Source organism: Micropterus salmoides, unplaced genomic scaffold, assembly GCF_014851395.1.
Source record: "Micropterus salmoides isolate LMB-PRFRI ecotype aquatic unplaced genomic scaffold, ASM1485139v1 Ms_hic_scaffold_8, whole genome shotgun sequence".
In the NCBI taxonomy this organism is placed as follows: domain Eukaryota; kingdom Metazoa; phylum Chordata; class Actinopteri; order Centrarchiformes; family Centrarchidae; genus Micropterus; species Micropterus salmoides.
This window is the reverse complement of record NW_024044570.1, coordinates 31,311,252-31,334,075: the sequence shown is the minus strand read 5'-3', so window position 1 is coordinate 31,334,075 and position 22,824 is coordinate 31,311,252. Positions and strand designations below refer to the sequence as shown.

The 22,824-nt window shown below is 39.9% G+C and overlaps 1 protein-coding gene across 1 annotated transcript in view; it reads left to right on the top strand.

Annotated features, from left to right (window-relative positions):
- The window catches only part of nrn1la (neuritin 1-like a), a 65,981-nt gene extending 43,544 nt beyond the window's left edge, over nucleotides 1-22,437 (top strand). Inside the window, exons 2-3 of the mRNA XM_038706963.1 lie at nucleotides 4,073-4,223; nucleotides 21,279-22,437. Coding sequence (XP_038562891.1) covers nucleotides 4,073-4,223; nucleotides 21,279-21,573 — 446 coding nt within the window. The 3' untranslated portion in view covers nucleotides 21,574-22,437. The remainder of the gene's footprint in view (nucleotides 1-4,072; nucleotides 4,224-21,278) is intronic.
- Nucleotides 22,438-22,824: the final 387 nt, after the last annotated feature.

Sequence of the window (22,824 nt, the reverse complement as noted above, 5' to 3'; positions counted from 1 at the left end):
AGAGAAACACATTTCTATAGACTTATCATTGTACTGGTGTGTGTATAAATGTTTGGTAATTTATGACAAAATCTCAGAATTTAATTATTTTACAATTTGTTCATGATGACTGAGTAATTCTGAGGAGGACACCAAAGGCACTTTATAGTGATATTGACCCGGGTGGTAAGCTAGCCAATAAATCTAGACAGCAACTGACGCAAGAGCACGACTGTGTTATCTAGTAAGCTTGCTAACATCAACTGGAGATTCATAGCTAGTGACTAAAACTCTGTGAAACCTCTGGATGGTTTTGCTCAAGTCGACAGCTTTGCTAACACAGGCAAACCTCAATCAAGCACAGCAACACAAGACCAGCCCGTTCTCATTCCCACAGCGTAACATAAAAGTGGTGAATGACGGGTGGATAGGTGGGCCAGAAACCAAAGGAGACCGGTGTTGTTGAGCTGTGACATATAGTCCGCGAAGATTTCGAAGCTCTCTTCAACTATCTTATGACCGCTCACAATTATGCTGTGACCCTAAGGAGGGGGCTTAACCCCTAGGTTGGGTATAACTGGACGAAGATACCTAACTGTATATAAAGCATTTAAAAGTAGCTTCATCTCGACCAGCTACAACAGTAGAATGCTGCTACTGCAATAATGCATCAGTACTATTGAATACTTTTGTACGTTCATTTACTCCAGTACTTTTACTGGAATTTAAATGCTGGACTTTTACTTGTTAAATATTTTTACACAATTGTATCTGGTACTTAAACTAATCAGAGTACTTATTCCATTGCTGTCAGTCTTTTACATGGCATGAGAGTTGGATGGATCTGTTTTTACATTTAAGATCACAGTTTTGAATGAGAGATCCGCTCTGTATCACCCTTCTCTAGTGTACAGGCAGTGATAGCTATTCAAACACTGTAATTCAATAGTCAGGTAGTCATTGGTGTGCATTGCCCGTCATGAGACAGGAGCTTCGAGATGAATGAGTAAAGAGATGAATTTAAAAAGAAGAAAGACAGGAATAAGCGACAGTTGGCAAAAGAAAGAAGCTGCCAAAACATTTCACTGCACTTCCTTTTGTCTCTACCTTCTCCATCCCTCATCCCACAAGTAATGAAGAAGAGATGGAGGTAAGAAGACACGATAGGGGACCTTAAGACAAATATATATTCATATATTCATGTTTTTTTCAAGGTGAAGCACAGATTAAACTACCTTTCTAGAAAAAAGAAAGACGTGCCAGTAATGTTACATAACTTGCTATGACACAATATATATACGTTGTGTTTGGAGCGCATGGAGAAATTAAAAAATATAAATAAAACACAAACTCCGAGCTCTCGCTGGCAAACGGCTCCAGATCAGAGCAGAATCCTGGTGTTTAGTACTTCAGTGGCTCTGGCTTTTCATTTTTCAAGATGAATATTTGCGATGTGCCCATTTGCGAAATGTTTGCTTTGCTTTCTGTATGAACACTGAGGCTGATATCAATGAGGTCGATGCTGGATTACATGCATGCAAATCCCTCGTGCCTAGGTAGGCAATCTGAGTCCAGTGTTAGAAAGGCAGACTCCACCGCTACCAATAAAAAGTACTATATATAGAGGTACTTGCTGAATGTAAATACATTGAATGGTTATTGCCGAAAAACAAAAATCAAATATTGGGTTTGATTTCATGATGATCTTGAGGATTATAAATTTAGGGTTGGGAAAAGATCATGTTGCTTTAATACTTGTATATAAAAACACAACTTCTAAAAGACAGGGTTTTCCTGTTGAAGACACTCCCGTTCTTAATCCTGGCAAAGCTCTTATTGGTGGTTTTTCCAACAAGGCAAACAACGGCACACCACCAGACCCATTTGAATCACTGAGAAATCTGGAGATGTGGGCGGCAATTGAAAGATCTGGAACCAGGCTAGAAATCTTGAGAAAGAAAGAAGAAGCTCTGAGCTGAATGAAGGAAGCGAGATTAGAAATTCTAAATGCACCCCTCGAAGTCTTCTCATACCTTTGATTACATTCATTTGCTGCTGCTTAAAAGATGAGAAGAGATCAGACCAGTGAAAGAGTGCCCACGTCCCAGAAGAGATCGAGGTCTCTGCAGTGTGTACATGAAAGCTTAGTTAACTGTCATTTCAATCCTCTATAACTGGTGGTACAACACCAAAACGATTGAATGATTGCTAATAATTATTTCAAAATACATCAACCAAATACACATCTCTCTTGAAGATTTTTCTCCTCCTCAAGTCTAACTCAACAAACAGCTTTGGGCTGTGGTGAGAGCCTGTAAATAGCTATGTACAAAGTAAATGACTTGTAAGACTGGGTTCTCAGGGGTGTGTGTGTTTGTGCATGCATGAAGCATGCACTTTAGTGCCTGACTTTGAAATCCTGGGAGAAGCTTCTGTGGGAGTTTCTCCACATTTTCATAAAGACTTGAACAAGAAGTGGTTTCCTGGATGGGCCCCTAATTGTACTCATCTTTTGGTTCACCTGGTGTGACATATTACTCCTCTGCAACACGACTGTGTGCAGACTGAATCTGAATACATGGCTGAGCTTAGTTAAATTTACAAAAGATCCACAGTGTTGTGGACATTTGACCTCAAATCAGAAATTATAGTCACCAACATTATTAAGATACCTAAAAGCGTAGGTGTATGGAAACTTCCTGACACCTGTTACTAAAATGCAGACTCTACAAAAAACATCCAATTCCTCTCTCTCCTGCCAAAGCCCAGATTTTCATGCATGTCACCTCCTACCCTAATCTTTGTATGTACTTAGAACTGACAGTAAACAACTTGTCTTGCTTGTTCTCCGTCAGCAGGTGTCCCGACAATCCATGCTGAAAGCTGACAAGATTGTACCTGAGCTGCTTGTCACCTGACAGATTTGTTGTTATTGCTCCTGGTTGGATCCTTTTCTAAAACATTATTTCCGTTTCATAGAGCATTTACATTATTTTAAGTTAAAGCTTTAGAAATCAATATTTTTATATCAACAATGATTTAAAAGACTGTGTGTAATGTTGTGATAGGGGTTGCACATAGTGACGAACACCCAGATAATTAGCACCTGATTCTGCAGTTGTTGACTTTTCTGACCCACAGCTTTACTGTTTTGATTTACAGTGTCGGCTTTTTTTTTTTTGCCATAGATGGCAGCTGTTTCCATCAAAACAGCTTTAAAAACCCACTGTTCACTAACTGCAGAGAGACAAGACAAAGTTAACGACTGGCTGGTGAAGCATTTAGCAGTTAAAGAGACAGATGTTCCCCGTGACAACTATATAAGGTGACAATATGTTGCTGTTTTGCTGCCATCAATTCACGCTGCTTTTGCCGCTATTTGTTATGAATATTAGCTAGCTAGCTTGTAGGAAGAAATCCTCGTTCTTAATCCCACCTTCTAAACTGGGATTTCTCTTAGTCGCTCACTATGCACCTTCTGACCACAGAGGACTAAAATATCTGTATATAGCGGTGGAAATATTTCTTTTGTGTGGGTTGTCAAATAAACAATCGTTGCACTAAATGTAAGGTGTGTTCCTGTAGCTTTAGCTAGTTTGGGTGATTGGGTTTTGGCACTCAAACATGATTTTGTGTGTGTGTGTGTGTGTGTGTGTGTGTGTGTGATCACTAAGGAAAAATAATTGTTGGACAGGGATTTTCTCTTCTATTGTAGTTTTTATTCCTGGTCAACGAGCCTTGACTTGTCTCATCTTTGATGTGAGAAATCGATCAGCTGCGGCCTTTAAACGCTGAATGAGCGAGAGGGGAAAGGATTGAAGATGGACCCCCAGCTCGTAGCTTGTGTGTATGATGGATAATACTGAACCTCTCAGTCCATCATTGAAACAAAACGCTGCATAGACAGCGGTGTCACTCACTGCATAGACACTCCTGATCTGCACACTTATCTCAACAGCTGTAGTCATTAACAAAAAGAAAACCATTTATTGTCAACTGTTGCATTGATATTTCTGATGTCTTCACATTTCACAACAAGTTTTAACTCATCTTTTCTCTGTGTGTGTGTGTCGCTTCTGTGTGTGCTTCCCAGTGCTGAGCCCGAGCCCTGTTGCTGCAGCGTCAGCCAGAAGGTGTCACTCCATCTACAAGGGTTTTGCTCAGTGTCTGATGGCTCTAGGCGATAGTCTGACGGACAGCGCCCACAAGGACGAAGACACACACGAGATACACTCCATCTGCAGGTCAGTGTCTTAATAGCACACATACAGTGCCACATTAAGCACACACACACACACACACACACACACACACAACACACACACACAAATGCTGTAACAAAAATTTTTAAAACTCCGAAAACACTGAGTCGGATAAATAGAAAGCCTGCCGAGTTTCAGTATTCTAATCTGCATTTCTAAACCCCACAGGGCAGTTAGGTCATTTGTAGTGAGTATTCAGTTACTTTAGGAGAGAGGGTTTAGAAAACAAAGCCGCGAGCTCTCTGGGGAAAGCAGTACACATTCTCTCAGCCAGAACTGAGTATGCAAGGCTTTTGGAAAGAAAAGTTTAGTCAAGCATTTTATAATTCCACAAAGTCAGTCTGCTTTTTGATATCAATAGGGCACGTCCAGGCCATACATCTGTACAATACCACAGATCGAAGTCTTGGCTCTCTAATCCCTCACTGAACATGACCTGTTCACATGCAGCTATAAGAACAATGTCTACTAAAATCTTTTATGTGTGAACAGTAATGAAATGAAGGCAATGTTAACATAGACAAATCGGACCATTGCGCTAAAGTGTCTGGCTGATGTGAAGGAGAATCAGGGGCTTTAGTATGTGCTAGTGGTGTACATAACCTGTGTGCAATCATGGACTGAGGCTTAAAGGTGTTACATTAACTACGGGGTGGTGATGGCGCAATGGATAAGACGCCTGCCTTTGGGCAGTGACCGGGGTTCAATCCCCCGCTGTGACCCACCCACCATTATGTCCCTGAGCAAGACACTTAACCCCTCGTTGCTCCAGGGGCGTGCAAACTCTGACATGTATAGCAATTGTAAGTTGCTTTGGATAAAAGCGTCAGCTAAATGAATAAATGTAATATAACTACTTGCTTTAAATTAGACTCTTCAGTGTTATTATCTACATAAAAAAGAGAACACTGCTGAGACCTGCCTGTACAATACATTGACATGGATAGGGAATTCTGCACAGTGGACCTTTTACTCTGAAGGGAGAGCTTCAGTTAGTGGATTTGTTCTGCTCTGAGTTCTGTCAACAGCTTGATACTGAAGATGCTTGCGCACCAAGCTGACATTACTGACTGACATTGATATCTCTGAAATTTCTTCTTCCATTCGTGCAAACAAATTTTTCATTAGCATTTCATTCAGAATTCCCCTCGTGATGTGTCTTTGACAAGCACACATTACAGGACTGTGGGAAACTTCCTGATAAAATAAAAAATGATTTTACCAACTAGGATTATATGAGAGAGATACTGAGTCTTTCATTTACACAAACAAAATGATCACAGTGATTTATGCAGCATGACTGCTAGATTGGCACAACTCTGCCACGTGTCAGTTGAAGTTGAGTTATCACTGTTAATTTGACACTGATGATTAAAAAAACGCTACATGAAGCTTCGGTCATAAAGTTCTCACTTTTAGTATAAGGAAATATAAACATAATGATACAACAGCTACTCACATAATATGTTCATATTTTTCCATTTTTCAACAGTGGATATATATATATATATATATATATATATATATATATACAAAATATTTGTGGAAACAGTGTTGAGGATTCAGGCCTATGGGTGGGTGTTACCTATGACAGTGGTGACATTTAAGAACCAGCGTTGCTATGAAATGGACTGCCATCATCTGTGGTGCCCTATACACAGGACCATGTCATAGACCATATCATAGTGCTGCATAGCAAACCAACTTCGATTTATGTTAGCTGAGTGGTCAGCAGCTCCTATACACTGTGCAGTGTGTTTGCCGTGAATTTTACAGTAGGAGTTCTACCTAATGCTAGCTGTCTCTCCTTCATTGGTCTAATTGTGGCAAATGCCATGAATTGAATCCTGTAATCTCAGCCCTGCATACATTAATTTATGAATCAAATGATTACATGCCATAACATAAAGAGTCAGGAAGTTACGTAGGCAGTCCTCAAATCACAACCTAGTTTGTCCCCAGCTAGTTAACTGCCTTTGTGGAAGAAGGAATACATTTGACATTTGGGAAATATTATTTTTCTTGCAGAGAGGTAGATTGATACCACTCTTGTGTTTGCTAAATATGAAGCTTCCGCCACCATCTGGATGACTTAGCTTAGCTGGAAACACGGGTAAACAGCTAGCCTGGCTCTGTCAACAAAATCAGCCTACCAGCCCCTCCAAAGCTCACTAATTAATTAACATTCATTTAGCTTTTATCCAAAGCGACTTAATTTTCTATATATGTCAGAGGTGGCACGCCTCTGGAGCAACAAGGGGTTAAGTAACATGCTCAGGGACACATTGGTGGATGTGTTACAGTGGGGAATAGAACCTGGGTCTCTCACACCAAAGGCATGTGTCTTTATCCTCTGCGCCATTGCCACCTCTTCTGTCCACCTTCTGTCTTTTTTAAACACGTACAAAAAGTGAGTGTAAAAAAAACAATAAAAAGCCTTTACGGTGGGTTATGTGCTGGACTATTTTCGTTCTTGACCAGTGGAGAATCCAGGAAGTTACTGGTCCCAAACAGGTCCTTCTGATAACCTTGGGATAGGTAGATCAAGAAAGTGAATCTGTGTATTTCGAACCTTTCCTGTGATTGACTTACACAGATATTACACAAATCAAATTATCAGTCAACCAAATATTCTGTATAGCAAAGGACTTTTTGCCCCCAGGAGAGCACTTATATACGGAGCACAGTCACTGCTGCTGAAACAGTGATGGAATTTCAATTTCTGGTAATTAGCCATTTTGATATTTTAAGTAAGCAGGCTACACAACAAACACCAAGAATATACGGATTCCTTAGCAAAAATAAGTTTTAATTCCAGTTTGATTTAACTTTGAACACTTACTCCCTAACAGCGCTGCCTCCTCTCTTCTCCCAGCATATCTTCACTCTGCAGCTCTCATTTTAACGTCTCATTGTTTCTGCTGGAGGCCTGATGACGCTGATTAAAGATGAAGAACATCACGCACTTCCCTTCTGTCTTCCCCACCTTTTCTTTCTCTCACCACCCCGTTTCTCTATATCCTATATCCATCCATCATGCCTCCCTCTCTCTCTGTCATCCCTGCTCAACGCTCTATTTATACATACCTCTGTTATCCATCTTCCCGAGAGGTCCTATCCTCTCGACCAGGGAAAGGAGCCATTAATGTGTGAAGGGTCTTAGAATAGGATCTCTGATCTGAAAGCAATGTTTCTGTCGAGTGAAATTAGTACGGTTCCAAAATCATATTGAACTCCTGAAGTACGCAGAATGAGCAGACTGTAAACAGATGATAGGAACAGTAGAGATCAACCATAGAAGTCAAAGTAGACTTTACACTAAAATAAAGTTGCTGTATTACACAGCTGACAGGTTCAGTAGGTATTTAATGCAATGTAACAGGAATTGTGACTAGCACTCTATGTCACTACATTATGAATGAGACATTTGCAAACCTGGTGGATACATGCTCTATATAATGCAGCTTACAGACATTAGATCAGTTCCCCGCGACTCAGTGGAACTGACTCCAGGGAATCCAGGGAGGATTTTCCTTTTGTTCAAGACACATTTTCATTGAGATCTACAAAGTGTGACACTATAGTCCTTGAGGAAAACCTAATGGAGTCCTCCTGTGAGGAGTGTTTACTGCACTGTCTGGTCAAGCTCTCCTTTTCTAGTTCCTCCCCTCCTTTTTGAATCATGCCCTCGACTTTGCTATTTGGATGGCAGTGTTGATCAGTCGGCCTGAGACTAAGGTTCCAGACTGAAATATCTAAACCACTACTAGATGAACTGCCATGAATTGTTGTACAGGCGTTCATGGTCTCCAGAAGATGAATCCTTTTAATTGTGGCAATCCTTTAACTTTCCATTTGGCTCCTCCATGAGGTTGACATTTTTGTTTTTTAGTGGAATATCTTGGTTTGCCATAGGACTAAGTACAGATATCCATTATCCCCACTGGATTAATCTTAATGACTTTGGTGAACCCCTTCCCCTAGTGGTTTTTACATTCCCATCAGCCTCAGCCTGAGTAATTGGCAAACGTTAGTGTGCTAACATCCTAAACTACGATGGGTAGCATGAAAAGATGTTGATGCTTGATTTTGATGATGATGCTTAACATCAGCATGTTAGCGTTCAGCTCAAAGTACCACTGTGCCCAAGGGTCACACATCTTCATCTCGACTGGAGGGCATTCGTTGTGTTGCCTTTGTTCACGTGAGAAATGAAAAAATCGTGAATGAAAAATGAGAGCTCGAGAGAGAGAAGTTCAAACCCTGGCTCCTTTCTCAGGTCCACCCAGGTGGCCAATCACGACGTGGAGTGGGTGCAAATGTCTGATGGTCCGTTTCCGAAAGTTACAAGAATTGTTGGACAGACGCTATACACTAATGTCCATGTTGTTTCCACATTACGACTTACAGCTAATGAACACGCCGAAGTCGGAAGAACAACTTCCCAACTCGAGAAACTGAACCATCCAAAGAGCATACGAATGTAGCGTTACTATCCCTATGACGAGGATGTGAATTTATGTGTCTGTATCGGTGTGCATTTATGTGAGAGCATTCTCATTTTCAAAATTGTAGAAACAAAGTTTGGTTTTTAACTTTTTGGTTTGACTTTTGATTAAAATAGGGGTGTGAGTATTTCCTCACAAGTAGAATAACAACTTGGGTTACTGTGTGTGTGTGTGTGTGTGTGTGTGTGTGTGTGTGTGTGTGTGTGTGTGTCACCATGGCCCTGCAGCCCACCCATGGTACCACTCCACTGTTGTTAAGTCTCTTCTATTCCTTGAGGTACCAATTAAACTACTAATCCTGCAACCCAGCCACCTTAGTGTGAGTGTTGCCTAATGCAGGGACAAGAGAGCTCTCTCTCTCACACACACACACACACACACACACACACACACACACACACACACACACACAGAATCCACATGTTCACATACACACTGCTCCCCAGTCTACACTGTGTCCTCGCCTCACTTCTCTCTTTCTCTTATTTTTCGTTCTCTCTCTCCATCCCTCTATGCTTTCTTCTCTCTTTCTTCCTCCTCCTCTCTTTTTCCCTCACTCTCTTTTGTCTTCTTTCACCTCCCTCTATCCCTCCACTTTGTTTTTCTTTTCAGCTCCCTCCCTCCCTCTCGCCACTCAGGAACATGGTTTTAGCGCTTCTATCAGAGCCACCTAATGAGGAGGTAGCATGGCTCTCCCCTCTAAAGATCTGCAAGCATGTGCACACTCAAACTTGCACACACACACACACACACGCATGCTACAGTGTAGTCTGGATGAGAGGCTATGATTTGCATCTAGGCCAAGGCTGCTCCATTGTCAGAGCTTTCCCAGGAGTGCAGCGCTGCTTTTATTCCTCATATTCACAATAGGCATTATGCAGTTGCAATCGTTCACTGTGGATCCAGAGTAGGGGAGGTGAAAAGGAAATATTTGGGCCTAAAGATACAGAGGAATTAGGCACAATAGAATTAAACAGTAACCTTTTGCTGCAGCTTTAAAAAGAACAGGACGGGTTCAGATAAAAAATAGGTACCACTTTACATTAAAGCAAAGTTATAAAGGGTTTATAGTTTATCACTACTAAGTTTATTAATGGTTTAAATCACTTGTGAAAGTTTTGAATATTAGCGACAAGCCATAATAATGTGAAGATTAGGCAGTGTTGCACACAGTCCCAACATTTCTGTCAGTGTGTAAATATGGTGGAAGTTTTGAGCCAGGTATGTGGCTGAAAATATTGCAAGCTAGCAAGAGGGGGGCGGGTCACACACACCAACACCAACATACATGCTCAAGACACCGGAGTGCAGAGAGACGAGGGTTTTTTGACTGTCAATTTCTTCTGAAATTACTGCAGATTTTGGGTCAGATCTGTATCTACTCTTATATCGGTTTTCCAATACTACATTGATTTTTATTCATGGCAGCATGTGGATTTTAACAACCTAGACAGAGTTTACATTATATAATTAAAAACGTACACACAGTGGGTATATTAAAAATGGATTCCAGTGTTTTTGAGCGTAAATATGTTTTAAAAGAATAAAAATAAAAACATAAATGCTTCAGTATTTCCTCCCGGAACTGTATTTCTGACAGTGTGGAGAAGGCTTTGAAACACCATCTGGAAATTAAAAATTACAGATAGTACAACTGAATAGTTCATCGAATTCTAAAGTAATTACATTTTATTTATTTTTGGTTTCCAGTCACACTTTTTGAGAGTGGTGAAGGTTGCAGGGGACTCACACATACTTCTAAAATTTTGGAAAAGTTTGGAATAGGAAAAACATATTAGGTATAAATGCATCCACAGGAGTTATCCAAATTAAACTGAATTTAACTATTCCCTCTACCGACACACAAAACGTTTTCTGATCTGATGGTCCTGTCAGCAGGATGACATTCTTTGTCAAATCACTGTGACAACACTGTGATTAAGGTTTGGTTAGGTTTACTCACCAAAATGACTTTAGGAAAAATGGTTTGGGTTTAAATACGTACTTAGTTATGGTCAGGGAAGCTTCATCGTCATGTTTACAATACTGATATAATGTATATATATGTAACTGTCATGCCATGGTTTCTAATCACTAAATTAAAAATGTGCATGCCTGCCAAACTGAGAATTGCACACACCTCGCAGTTCCTCTCAGGTCTTTTCCATGTACTGTTTAAAAACGATATACTATTCTTTGCGTGTTTCATCAGTGGTGATAAATGTTTCGAACAGCAATGTGCATGCAAAACTCGGCACAATACTGGCACAGCTGGTGCTCCGTTTTAATTCCTCTTCTACCACACACACGCTATGCACACACATGCGCGCTGACCCCCCTTTCCTTAAGGGTTAGGGTTACAATTTAGGATTTATTCACGCACAAGATTTATTAAAAGCTTCTTTATTTTCACATTTTTATTTACATCATTTTATGTTGATATTCATAACATAATAGGTGGTACATTAACTTATTGGGCGAAACCCGGTAGCTCTATGTAAAATCAGACATCGAACACCCTTATACAGCCAAAATGGCACAATCCTTGTTTCATAAGCCTCTGGGAAGATTTGACTATGAGATTGGCAGTCAAATCAGGCTCCTCCTATCTAAGCATCGAATCTTCGACTATTCGGGGTCTGCCCTCCTCTTCATGGAACATCTCTTTTTAGTCCAATCTACAAGTTACTAGTTCAAAACAGTTTTATCATTCCCCAGATTTGTGTCAAGGACTGATTCAAGACTTGAGTCTTAATGAACAGGGCTTTAAAAGCCAAACACTGTCGATCACACTCACTTTATTTACTTATGAAGTCTGTAGACGTTTATCAGGTAAGCTTGAAGAAGACATACTTTATTAATGTTTTTTCACTCTGTTGTTAATGTATTATACACACACAGGTCTGAAATACACACACATGCACAAACACACACAGAGATTTCATAGCGAGGGTGCAGCGCTCTGAGCGGTTGAGGGGCTTGCTTAAGTCCATTGCCCAGGAGGTGAACTGGCACCTCTCCAGCTACCAGTCCATACTCCATATCTGTGGTCCGAACTTGTTCTTACGGACTGAGCTACTGCCGCCCCTAATCTTGAGGTTCCAAGAAACTCTGATACTGTACTGTAGAGATCAGGAGGGCAGAATAATGTTGAGCTATTCTGATAACAAACTAAATAGTGTAAATGAGGTGAACTCTCCAAAATCCATTAATTATGTTGATTAGACATGCAGTAGTGGATAGGCTCCATCAAAGACACCAAAGAGGGATTAAAGACATATCTAAGATTGTGATCTGAATGATGTCATAGAAAAGATCTAATAAATCACAAAAGACAAACTATGCAATAAATAAAAACATTTTATTTCAAGTCTGAAAAGAGGTCTCGCCTAAATGAAAGGATGTAGCTCGAGCATAACTCTAGAGAAAACTTCTCATTCAGACCTTTTAGATAAAGTATTTGTAAAGTATAAGAGGAGCAAGGTAAAAAATGTGGAATTTGTTGCCTTGGTTACAGTCTAGTGATTGCTAAAATGGGTGATATCAGAAAACTCTCTCTCTCTCTCAAGCAATAGCAGATTTTTGTATTCTTTAAAGCAGAAAATATATTTTAAAAATGTGATTTAATATCATGCAGTGGGCCATGCCTCTTTTCCTGGACCTCTCTATTCTGGTGGCGTTGTGTTTCTCAGTGATATATTAATAAAGGCCAGTAACGCCGGGCAGGGGTGTGTGGTGATCCTGATGTGTGTTTTGTGAATATTAGTACTCTGTTCAGCCTTGACTGCTGTGGCAGCACCTGTGAATGGCAGACAAATCTCTTGCTCGTTATCTGGAGAGACCCTGGCCAGTCCCCATCAAATAATTGATACTGATATCAAATGTGAAAAATACATTCAACTCTATGTAACGTGTTATATAATGTGTTAATATTATAAATTAATACAATGATATTGCGATGTATGCCACAAGGTATACAACACAGCAAAACCATAATACATACTATTTAATAGACATACATATTATTATATTGTGTTTATGAACAACAATACTTTATATATTATTCATCAACCCCCCCCCCCCAAGGTTAGGTTCTCTTTCACTCAGTCTTCTTTCACAGCAGCCTTTGGAGTTGCCTTTATATTTTTATCCTCTACAGATTTAGATAAGACCATTCATGTTTTCATTGCATCTCATTGTAGTGTCTGTATTTCTATTCCTGCCTTCTAAGTCACTTTCAGCTCTACAACTCATTTAGGATGCAGCAGTTAGGATTTAAACTGCTGCCAAACAAAGATGCCTTAATATTCCCAAGTTCTGCTTCTCTGTCTGGTTAGTGTGTAGATTTAGAAATGATGAGAAGGAATTCTTCCCTTTTCTTAAATTTTTACAAAAAGCTGTCTCATAAAAGAATGTGTGATTATAGATCTGTAAAAGCCTCTGCTGCTCACAAACGCCACATAAAATACATTGTTTAACATGTATATAAAAAAGTTAATGGAATGCTTAAACCATCACTGCTGAGATACTGCTTCTGCAAAATATAGATCAAGTCCTGTGTGAGTGGAAAATAGAAAGATGTTTTTCTCTTCAACAAGGTGATGGAAGCCTTCTTGAAGCACGTCAACCTGGTAACCCTGATGAAGGCCACTGCAGCTGAAGTGTGATGATTTTTAAATAAAAGCTTTGTCAAACGCATCCTCAAGAATAGCAAGAATTCTTTTCATTTCGTTGCTTCTTGCAACTCGCTGGATCTGAGAGGCTGTGTCAGGTTTTTTTTAACCTTTTAGCACATCAACCTTGGACAGAATAGTCACGACGCTCTCTGAGGTTTCTGCAGGATGTGAAAAAACACCCACATAACTGATGTTTTAGACAAAATCATTTTTACACCCATGTTGTGTTATTTCCAGCTCTGACGACAGTGAAACTTGGATAGATTTGTTGAATATTCTAAGCTAGCTTGGTACTATTATGACTTCATAGTAAAATGCGTAACGCTCATGAATCTGAAAGTCTTCACTGTATTAGCAATTAGTGAAGTAGTAATGTAGTGTTAAAAAGGAAATTAAAATAAAGTAACAAGAATAAAATCAATAAGATCAACTCTTTTTTTGCCCTCTTTCAAACTAGACATGATTTCATGAGGGTTGCAAATGTTTTTTGTCCAGTTTAGTTTAAAAATGACTGCACACGTCCAGTTAGACTTTCAAAATAAAACTAGTGGTTACTGTTGAGAACCGTCACAATTAGGTTTGGTGTAGACATCAAAACCACTTGGTTAGGTTTAGGAACACGTCATGGTTTGGGGTTAAATAACAACATTATGTGACTTACGGAAGTTAAGTAACGTAACTTGTACAACTTACGCAATCTACGTAACCATACATAACTTGAATAAACTTTTTGTGTCCCATGGGAATCAAACACTGGTCTCCTGGTTGAAAGTCTGGTTTCTGGGTCACCCGTCCACCCCAACCACCTCCTTACTTTGACTTTTGTGTTAAAGATCCTACACCTACCTTTATTTAGCATTCATAAATGATGCTACATGGCTTCCCCCAGTGCGTGGAATTATGGCTCTAAAGGGCTCGCCAGTGTGTTACAAACTGACGCCAACAGGTTTGACCATTCCGTACAGTATGTGACGACTTGGGAGTGTTTGATTTTTACCAAAACTTTAAAGGAACAGCTAATATTAACATTTAGAGGTGCTGGCACTGTGTCTTTTTTTGGCACAAGGCACTTTTTTATTTTTGTTTTTTAACCTTTGGACAGAGTCAGGCTAGCTGTTTCCCCCTGCTTCCAGTCTTTGTGCTAAGCTAAGCTGAGCTAAACCCTCCGCTGGCTCCAACTTCATGTTTATAGAACAGACATGAGAGCGGTATCAATTTTCTCATCTAACTCCCAACAAGAAGGCAACTAAGCATATTTATCAAAATGTCAAACTTCCTTTAAAATTACACATAGTAACTTGTTCCAAAAACCCCTTGTTCCGAACACTCCTGCTCCATCAGCTACAGCAATATCAAGTTTTGTTAAAAATACTTAAAACTACTCTTGTGCTGCTCTGCTATGTTTCACACTGCTCTGCTCTCCTCACTTGCACTCTATTGCCTTCTCCAATTTCCCTAAACAAGTTTGTTTTGCTAAATGTAAATGTGTGAAAGGTTGCCCCAGATTAATGCATCCTGTGACATAGCAATGAACAGCAATGAGCAATGAACGACAGAGCAATGAAACTGGGCTGTGTACATTAATTTCAAGTCAGAAAAGAACAAAAAATATGATCAGAACTTGGGTTTGGAGGTTTTCGGATGTCAGCAGCAGCATGTTAGCTGCAGAACAGACATGCTCTCAGGAGGTTTTGTTATTGTGAAAGCAGCTGGTTGTCTGTCAGTGTACTCACTGTGTTTCTGCTGCCTCTGCACCACCTGTGACTTGAGCAAAGACCCACACACCTACACTCGAACACACACACACACACTGCAGGAAGACACACGCAAACTCAGACCCATACACACCAAAAACTCTGCACCACTGCACATGATGCCATTTCTATCTGAGTGTGTCATCCTCACAAACACACATGTATACACACTCAGGTACACAAACAATAGCCAGATGCTGCCCCCCCCCCCCCACACACACACACACACCCCAAACACATACACACACACTCCATAAGCTGCTCCTCCCACAGCAGCACGTAGGCAGCCGTCCTCCTCTGGCAGCATTCTGTCAAGGAGGACCACTGGAGTATTTTAGCCCTGGACGCAGGCCAAACACACACACACACACACACACACACACACACACACACACACACACTTGCAGAGTCAGTAGGGGAGGCCAGGCCTGCAGCGGTGATGGTGACTGTTAATTTTACAAAGCTGCATGTGGGTGTGTTCATTAGTGTGCCTTCCTTGCTGTGTCGAAGTGAATAAGTGGCTAAAGGATGTAAAGAACTTGCAATATATTTGTGTACAGTTAACAGCAAAGGGGAAGATGTGCGCTGGAATCTGTCAGACGGAGATATGAAAATATGTGTGTGTGTCTGTGTGCTTGCATTTCTGTACTTATGATCAGAAGCAAATGTCCTCAAAATGACATACAGTTGAGCTAAGAAAAGTCCTCTGAAAGGAGAAAATGTTGCCACTTCTTACTTCTTCAAGAGTTATGATACAGGAGTTTAGTTTAGGTGAGAATTACAGATACACTTTGCAAGATCAGCCATGATGTACGCCTTCAGGGCATCACAACGTGGGACTGCAACAAAGGAAAGCGTCCCATTCCATCATGATTGATCTTATATGGCTGAATTAGATTCTGCTGATCGATTGCTCGCCAACTACAGTGATAAATCAAAACTGATAAACTGCTCCATTCAGAGCTGGACTCATCAACAATACATTAGATCTTTGTCTCTCTAGTGTACCTTTCCTTTGGTATAACTCTCTGAAAGACTCATCTCAGAACAACGGCTGTGCAAAGCTGCTTTTTGCTGTGTTATGGATGAGAAGTTTGATATTAGTTCACAGAGATATATTAAAGATGTGATTAGCTTAGTTTTGAAATGGAAGCTGGCCTGCTACGGCCTACAAAGCAAGGATCACGTGACGGACCAGAGACTGTACGTTGCCTTCATGTCATACCATTCATATATACAAGCAGCCCATTGGAAAATAATTCCTGTCAGCCTCCTAGTCTTAAATTCAAGTCAAGAAATATCAGGAATTTCTTACAGCCAGGATCTCTCTCACTTGGTGAAGAAAACATCAGAAGGGTCAACACACTGTTGGCTAAAAGCTGCAAAGCCATCATTGCAATTGCATTTAATAAAATTAAAGATTTATATTAATACAGTCAAGTCAGCTTATTTAACTATACATACAGAGAATCTGTTTTGTTTTAAGGAATCCCTAAATAACACAACAAAAGTAGTGCATTTAGGACTATTGTCTGATGTGACTATCAGGCTAGCAGTGGCATTTTCCTGTTTTTCCCTTTCTGCCGACATGTGAATGCAGCATATGTGACAGAGGCAGCTAAGGGAACCAGTACTCGCCTTGCTAATGGTAGAATTCAGGCAGTGTAGACTCTCATCACTATGCTGAATATGTACGTTAGAAGAAGAAGAAGTAGTATTAATGTAGTGCGGGGGTCAGCAAATAAGTTTTGCAATGAAGCAATATTTTCAACCGTTGGATGTGGATAAGAATATAAGGCATAATATTGACCTGCACTCACATGTTTTGTTAGCTCAATTGGTAAGGCGCTGGACTTGCAGCTCAAGGTATGTGTGTTTGATCACTCATTGGGACAAACAAAAACAAATGGATTCTCAGATCACGGCATGTGCTGCACTGTTATTGTTTCTGTGTTTGATCCGCATCCATCAACCTACGGACGCTTTTTCATTTCTCTGAATCTTCAGGCAGAGGACATTTAGGGGAATCACGTTTTCTGATGGCTCGTAAAGAGGTGGGTCAAGCAGGCTACAGACTCTTTTAATGTCATTCAGAATTTTTCAAAGTAAAAGCTCAGTTCATCTCCAAATACTGCATTTCAAACTTCTTGCGCTTTTATTTTGCAGGCAAAACCACTAAAGAGGAAGTGATTATGTGAGTAACTGTTGCTGCCGTAACTGAGATCTATTTCAGCACCACTATCAAAGTATTTATTTATTTATATATTTTGCCGCTCTCGGAGCACCATAATCTGACCATGGGCGAGCTATTATTGATGGCGGGAAGTTTTGGCAGTGGTCTATAATCACAGAGAGAATGAATCTGTTTCCCTTGTCAATCAATGTTTGTATAAAATGTATCTAATGTGTGGTTTATAATGTGGTTTATAATGGACTGTGGTGCAGAAACAGTGACAGTGTTTCACACTCTTGGCTGACATTTTCCACAGCTCAAACACAATGCTACTGTAGTAAAGTAGTTATAGTTTGTGCAAATTGACCATCGAGTCCCAACCTCCTCACCTGTACACAGAGGTGTTTCTATTATTTGGCTTCATTGATTATTGAAAAGGGGTAGAAAAATAGCGTAATACAAACATGTGTCAGTAAAAAATCATTTTAAACGCCTATTCAAGGCATATCCTAAGTTAATTGAATGCGATTTAAATATTTATTTTAAAAATCAAGCCATTTTCAAGTCATCTGTCTCAAGCCTAAGTCAAGTCTTAAGTCATGAACACCAAGTCAAAGTCAAGTCGAGTCTTTTATCTGTTTTAGTCAAGCAAGTCTCAAGTCTTCAAATTTGCATCTCGAGTCTGACTCTCCTCCACCTCTGGTTCCTAGGCCTGTTAAGCTTTTTGTTCTTTTTATGTATTTATTTTTTTACAGTTTCAGTGAATACAAGAATGCCCAGACGAGTATAGAAAACTAAATAAATTAAAAATAAATAAAGTTTAATCATCCACGATAATTATTTGATGCATTTTGGATAGCCGTACAAATGGATAACGTTTTAAAAACAGTTTTTTTAAAAAGAGGATTTAATAGTTTTAACATAAAGTTTGGGTTCCTGAAAAAATAAAGGTTTGGTACCAGAACATTTGCATTTATTGTATGTGTAAGGTAAATGTACAAGAGAAAATATCCAGTTTAAGCCTTGTCATGTGATGACTGGATAACAGTGTCTCTTATATTATTCATGATTAAATATTTTAAATATTTATAAATTTCCATATTGTCTTCCATTGTACATGCTCTACTAGTACCAATTTTTCAACTTGAAATTCTTAGTAATATTTGAAACAATGGGTCAGAGAGAGGTAAACAAAAGCAGCCTTCTCTCAAGTCTAACCTGCGAGCATGGGGTTTTCCAGCAGAATTGGCAATTGTTGCTAGCAGATTTTATCATTACCTCCACAAGACAGTTTAAAAGGCTGCCACCAGTTGACTTGTTAATGTTTCCAGGTGACTTGTTTTAAAAGCAAGAGTCCTGTGAAAAGGATCTTAGATATGCACTTGATGACTGTGTGCGACTGTGTGCATATTTTGCTAAAAGACTGAGGCTTAAAGCTCCATTAGGCATACACGTTCATACACGTTATCAGGGCCTTCCAGGGGGGCGGGGGCAAGGGAAAGCTTTCTGGGGCCCTGCCACTGGGGGGCCCCATGCAGTCCTGCACTAGTGATGGTCATCCTAAATATAAGCAAAGATAACCAAATTTTATTTGAACCAAAATACTCACTATTACTCATTAAAACAACAGAAAATTGCATTTTATTTAATGTTGCTTTAGTAAAATGTAGCCTGTTTCATTATGAAAATCCCCTCTACTGAAAATAGTATGGTATGGAGTAATGTTTGTTGTACACAACGTCAAAACATCAAAAGTACACCGCATGCGGCAGGCCATGTATGTGTTTATTTAGGAGATAGAGAGAGAGCACACCATGCGTTAACAAGAGAAAGCAGATTTGGGGAGCGCCTATTTACTGGAACTTTTCAGGGGCTCAGTCATTTCTGTGGGCGGGCCTGCTTGTTATAGGCAAAAAGTCAGCGACCTCACCATTGTGCTTGTTATGCAGTTTAGAGCTAGTTAGTCCTAGAATTAATTATGATAAAGAGTTGTTACAGTTGCCAAGCTATGATGCTGATTGGGTTTAGCGAAGGATATATTAGGCTAAACATGTTGTCGACCAACATCTGTTCAGAACACAGAGAATAATTTGCAGTAAACTAAGGACTTTCACTAACTCGATCGAGGTTCGAGTCCCGCGTGATAGTTGACATATTTTAAGCTAAATGATATTCTGTAGATGACTCACATCACATGACTTCTATTAATTACGTCATGCGACTTACGTAATGTACTTACTTTCACCCAAACCGCAATCTTTAGCCTAAACCTAACCAAGTGGTTTTGTTGCCTGAAACTAACCAAACTACAAGAGTTTCACATCTTTTACCACATGTTAAATGTCATGTGACTTAGATCACATGACTATCGTACTCCTGCCGCTGGACTGGGAGTTTGCCAAAAATCGTACATTTCGAAATGGGGAACGGTCTCCAACTGTCTTATATGTCTTTTTGGAACGCTTGACGATTGATCAGTTTTGCCGTTAAGGTATGAGGACGTGTATCAATCTCCTTATCTGACTACAGGTTAGACAGCAAACGAGTATGTAAGACTCTGTGTCTGGATGACATAAGCACATATCTCCTCTGTTATGAAAGTGGGAAGGCAGCATGCTGGTATTAATTATGTGGACTTTTAATGTGTTTTTGTGTGTTAAAGTGCTTTAAGTGTTTTGTGTCAGGCAAATTTTGATCAGAGCCATCTGCTTCTGCTTTCTCCACCAGCCCTCCCTCTCTCTTCTTCTAGTTAACACTCAGCCAGTATTTCCTCAGAGACAACTTAGTCAACACATTCATGAGAGGGAGAATTAGCAGCCAATTACAGTCAGACAGACACAGCTTTGGATGTGGACCTTGAAGGTTACTGGAATAAAGTTTAATGGTGTTTCACTGAAAAAAATGTGTTTATATCCAAGAGAGCTCTGTGTAAGATTACTTCCTTCTGTCTCCTCTTCATCATCGTTCCCTCCTCTACTTTCCTTTTCCCCCTCCTTATTGTTACTCTTCTCAGGTCTAAGAACATCTTTCAAAATTCTGTTTTGTTTCTGATGGATATAACACAGCAGTGATTCAACAAAAACCCAGTTCCTGACAGCTTTTCCAATCTCTGAACTAATGAAGGTTTTTCCACGTTTCAGTCTAAACCACAGGGCAACCTTTGCTCTCAGAGCAGTGAAGGTCAGCAGATGGTTTCTTGGCAACAGCAAAAAGAGGCCAAGGGAGCAAACAAATAGATTTACTTTGATTTACTCGGTGAAAGGATTAATGCCTCACTGTCACTTCATCTTCGTCAGTTATTATCAGAGCTGTCTGTTTAGATCTTCATTAGTTAAATCATGTGAGCATACAGTAGTAATCATGCGTCTCTGGGAGATTATTAGCTTGGGTTCAGATGTGGTTTGATTCAATAGTGGAAATGGCCACATTTTACTGGAGAAGCATACTTTAATTGTAGTGTTAAACTTGTGTTTAGGGACAGGTACCATTTTATCAATAATACTACTCTTCATCAGCACTCTCATTGGTTCTTTTTTATTAAATGAAAGTGGTTAAGAAATTGTATTCTTTAAAAAGAATAAATTCAGAACACGATTAGAATTAACATGTTAAATATAACTAAATGTTGTTTGTGTGAAATAATACGTGTTTCTTTGTGGCCCTATTTGAGGTCAGCAGATAGGGCCACATCTGACGCTGCAGTGAGATTTGCTGAACAAAGGTTTCCATCATCCATCCATTTGTCATAAACACAGGAACTTTAGTAATTCAAGCCGTCCAATATTTTAGTTTTTTTACTATTTGTTATGACTTACTATAACCTTTTCACTCATTTGGTTTTAGGTCTGTTACAAGTTGTCCCATGTCACATCTGACAGAGTCCTCTTGTCTCTTCCTCTCTCTCACCCTCCTCTTCTTTTCTTCAGGTCATGGGATGAGTTCCATGACTGTGCCAACGTGGCGATGGCCGGCTGTCCGGAGGAAGCTGCAGCTGTCTGGGAATCTCTCCGCCAGGAATCCAAGAAGATGCAGTTTTCCGGAAACCTGTACGATATGTGCTCCAACCGCAACAACCACCCAATAGCCTCAGTCTCTCCGCACGGCTCACCCAACCAGGAGGACATCAACCAGGAGTCTCTAAGAGGGGGCGCTAATCATCTGGCAGCCTGCCTCCACCTCCTCATGCTACTTTCTCCTCTGCTGCTGTTGTTTTGGGTATAACTACCCCAAAGAAATGGGACTAGTGTGAATAGATATAAACTCTGTGTATTTTTTCTTTGACAAGTCCATAGACTTTCCACCGTTTTTTTTCCTCTGCCCTGCCAGAGGTTGAATATTTCTTACTGCATGTTGAGATGCCTGGCAGTCTTTTTGATAATGTATCTGTAAACTGCCTGTGCCGTTTCATGCATATTCTCTGCCTTTTAATTAGTCTCTCTGTTAGAAAGGCGCACAAAATTCATGCAGAGATACTCAACCACGGTACAAACAGGCCTGCAAACACATACATACTTAAAGCGATGCATACAGCAGCCTCATGTCATCTGTCTTGTATATGAAGGTTCCATGGGGAGTCTGTCTTCCTGAGTGTGAGACGATAAAAATAATAACGGCCTATTTGCCAAACCTGAAAACAAAGTGATGAAGAGGCCAGGTCCGACAACTAGCTAAACTAATTAATTTGTCCACTTTACTGTATGATGAATTTGATAATTATGTAAATCTAACATACCCGGCTTTACCTACCTCGCAGTTTGACTCAGTGGATGTGAGGCGCTGTGATAAGTCTCCATTTTCCTCTTTCCCTCCTGGTCCCTGAACGCTGTGAAGCCCCCGTTTCTGTGACCAACAACAATGACAAGCTAAAAGCATGAATACCAATTATACAAACATTTGTACTGTACAGGAAGGTAGGCCTGTTCATTTGTGGTTTGCTTTAAAGATGTTTGAGGAAAATGTTCCTAAAATTTGATAGCAAAAGAAAACCAAAGCAAGATGTTCCTAAAAAACACCTGTGCCCAATCCACAGTAAGCACAATTAAAGAAATAAAACAGTCAAATAAAAATAAATTTTCAAAGGTCTTATTCCATTGTCCTGCATTAATTGTTTGGTTATCTCTTGCTATCTGTGAAATTTCAGGTAATGGGGTGCTTAGCTAACCCCTCCCAACTTCAATTAACAGCACTTTAGACTAGCATTATTGTTATCTCGTAGCCTGGTGCTTGCAGGGGTGTGTGTTTGGAGATCCACAGGGAAAAACATTTACGTTAATATTTCAAAAATTGTGTGGTTGCAGTGTAATTTATTCATTTCTCCATTGTCCTCCACTTCCTGATCTAACAACACAGATCATCAGTTGTGGGTGAAGGCCAACAGTCCTCTACAGCTGCAAATCACAATGGTTCTCCAGACACTCCATTTTGCTAAGTTGCACTCACTTTTTCATATCAAATCCCAAATCAGATCATATC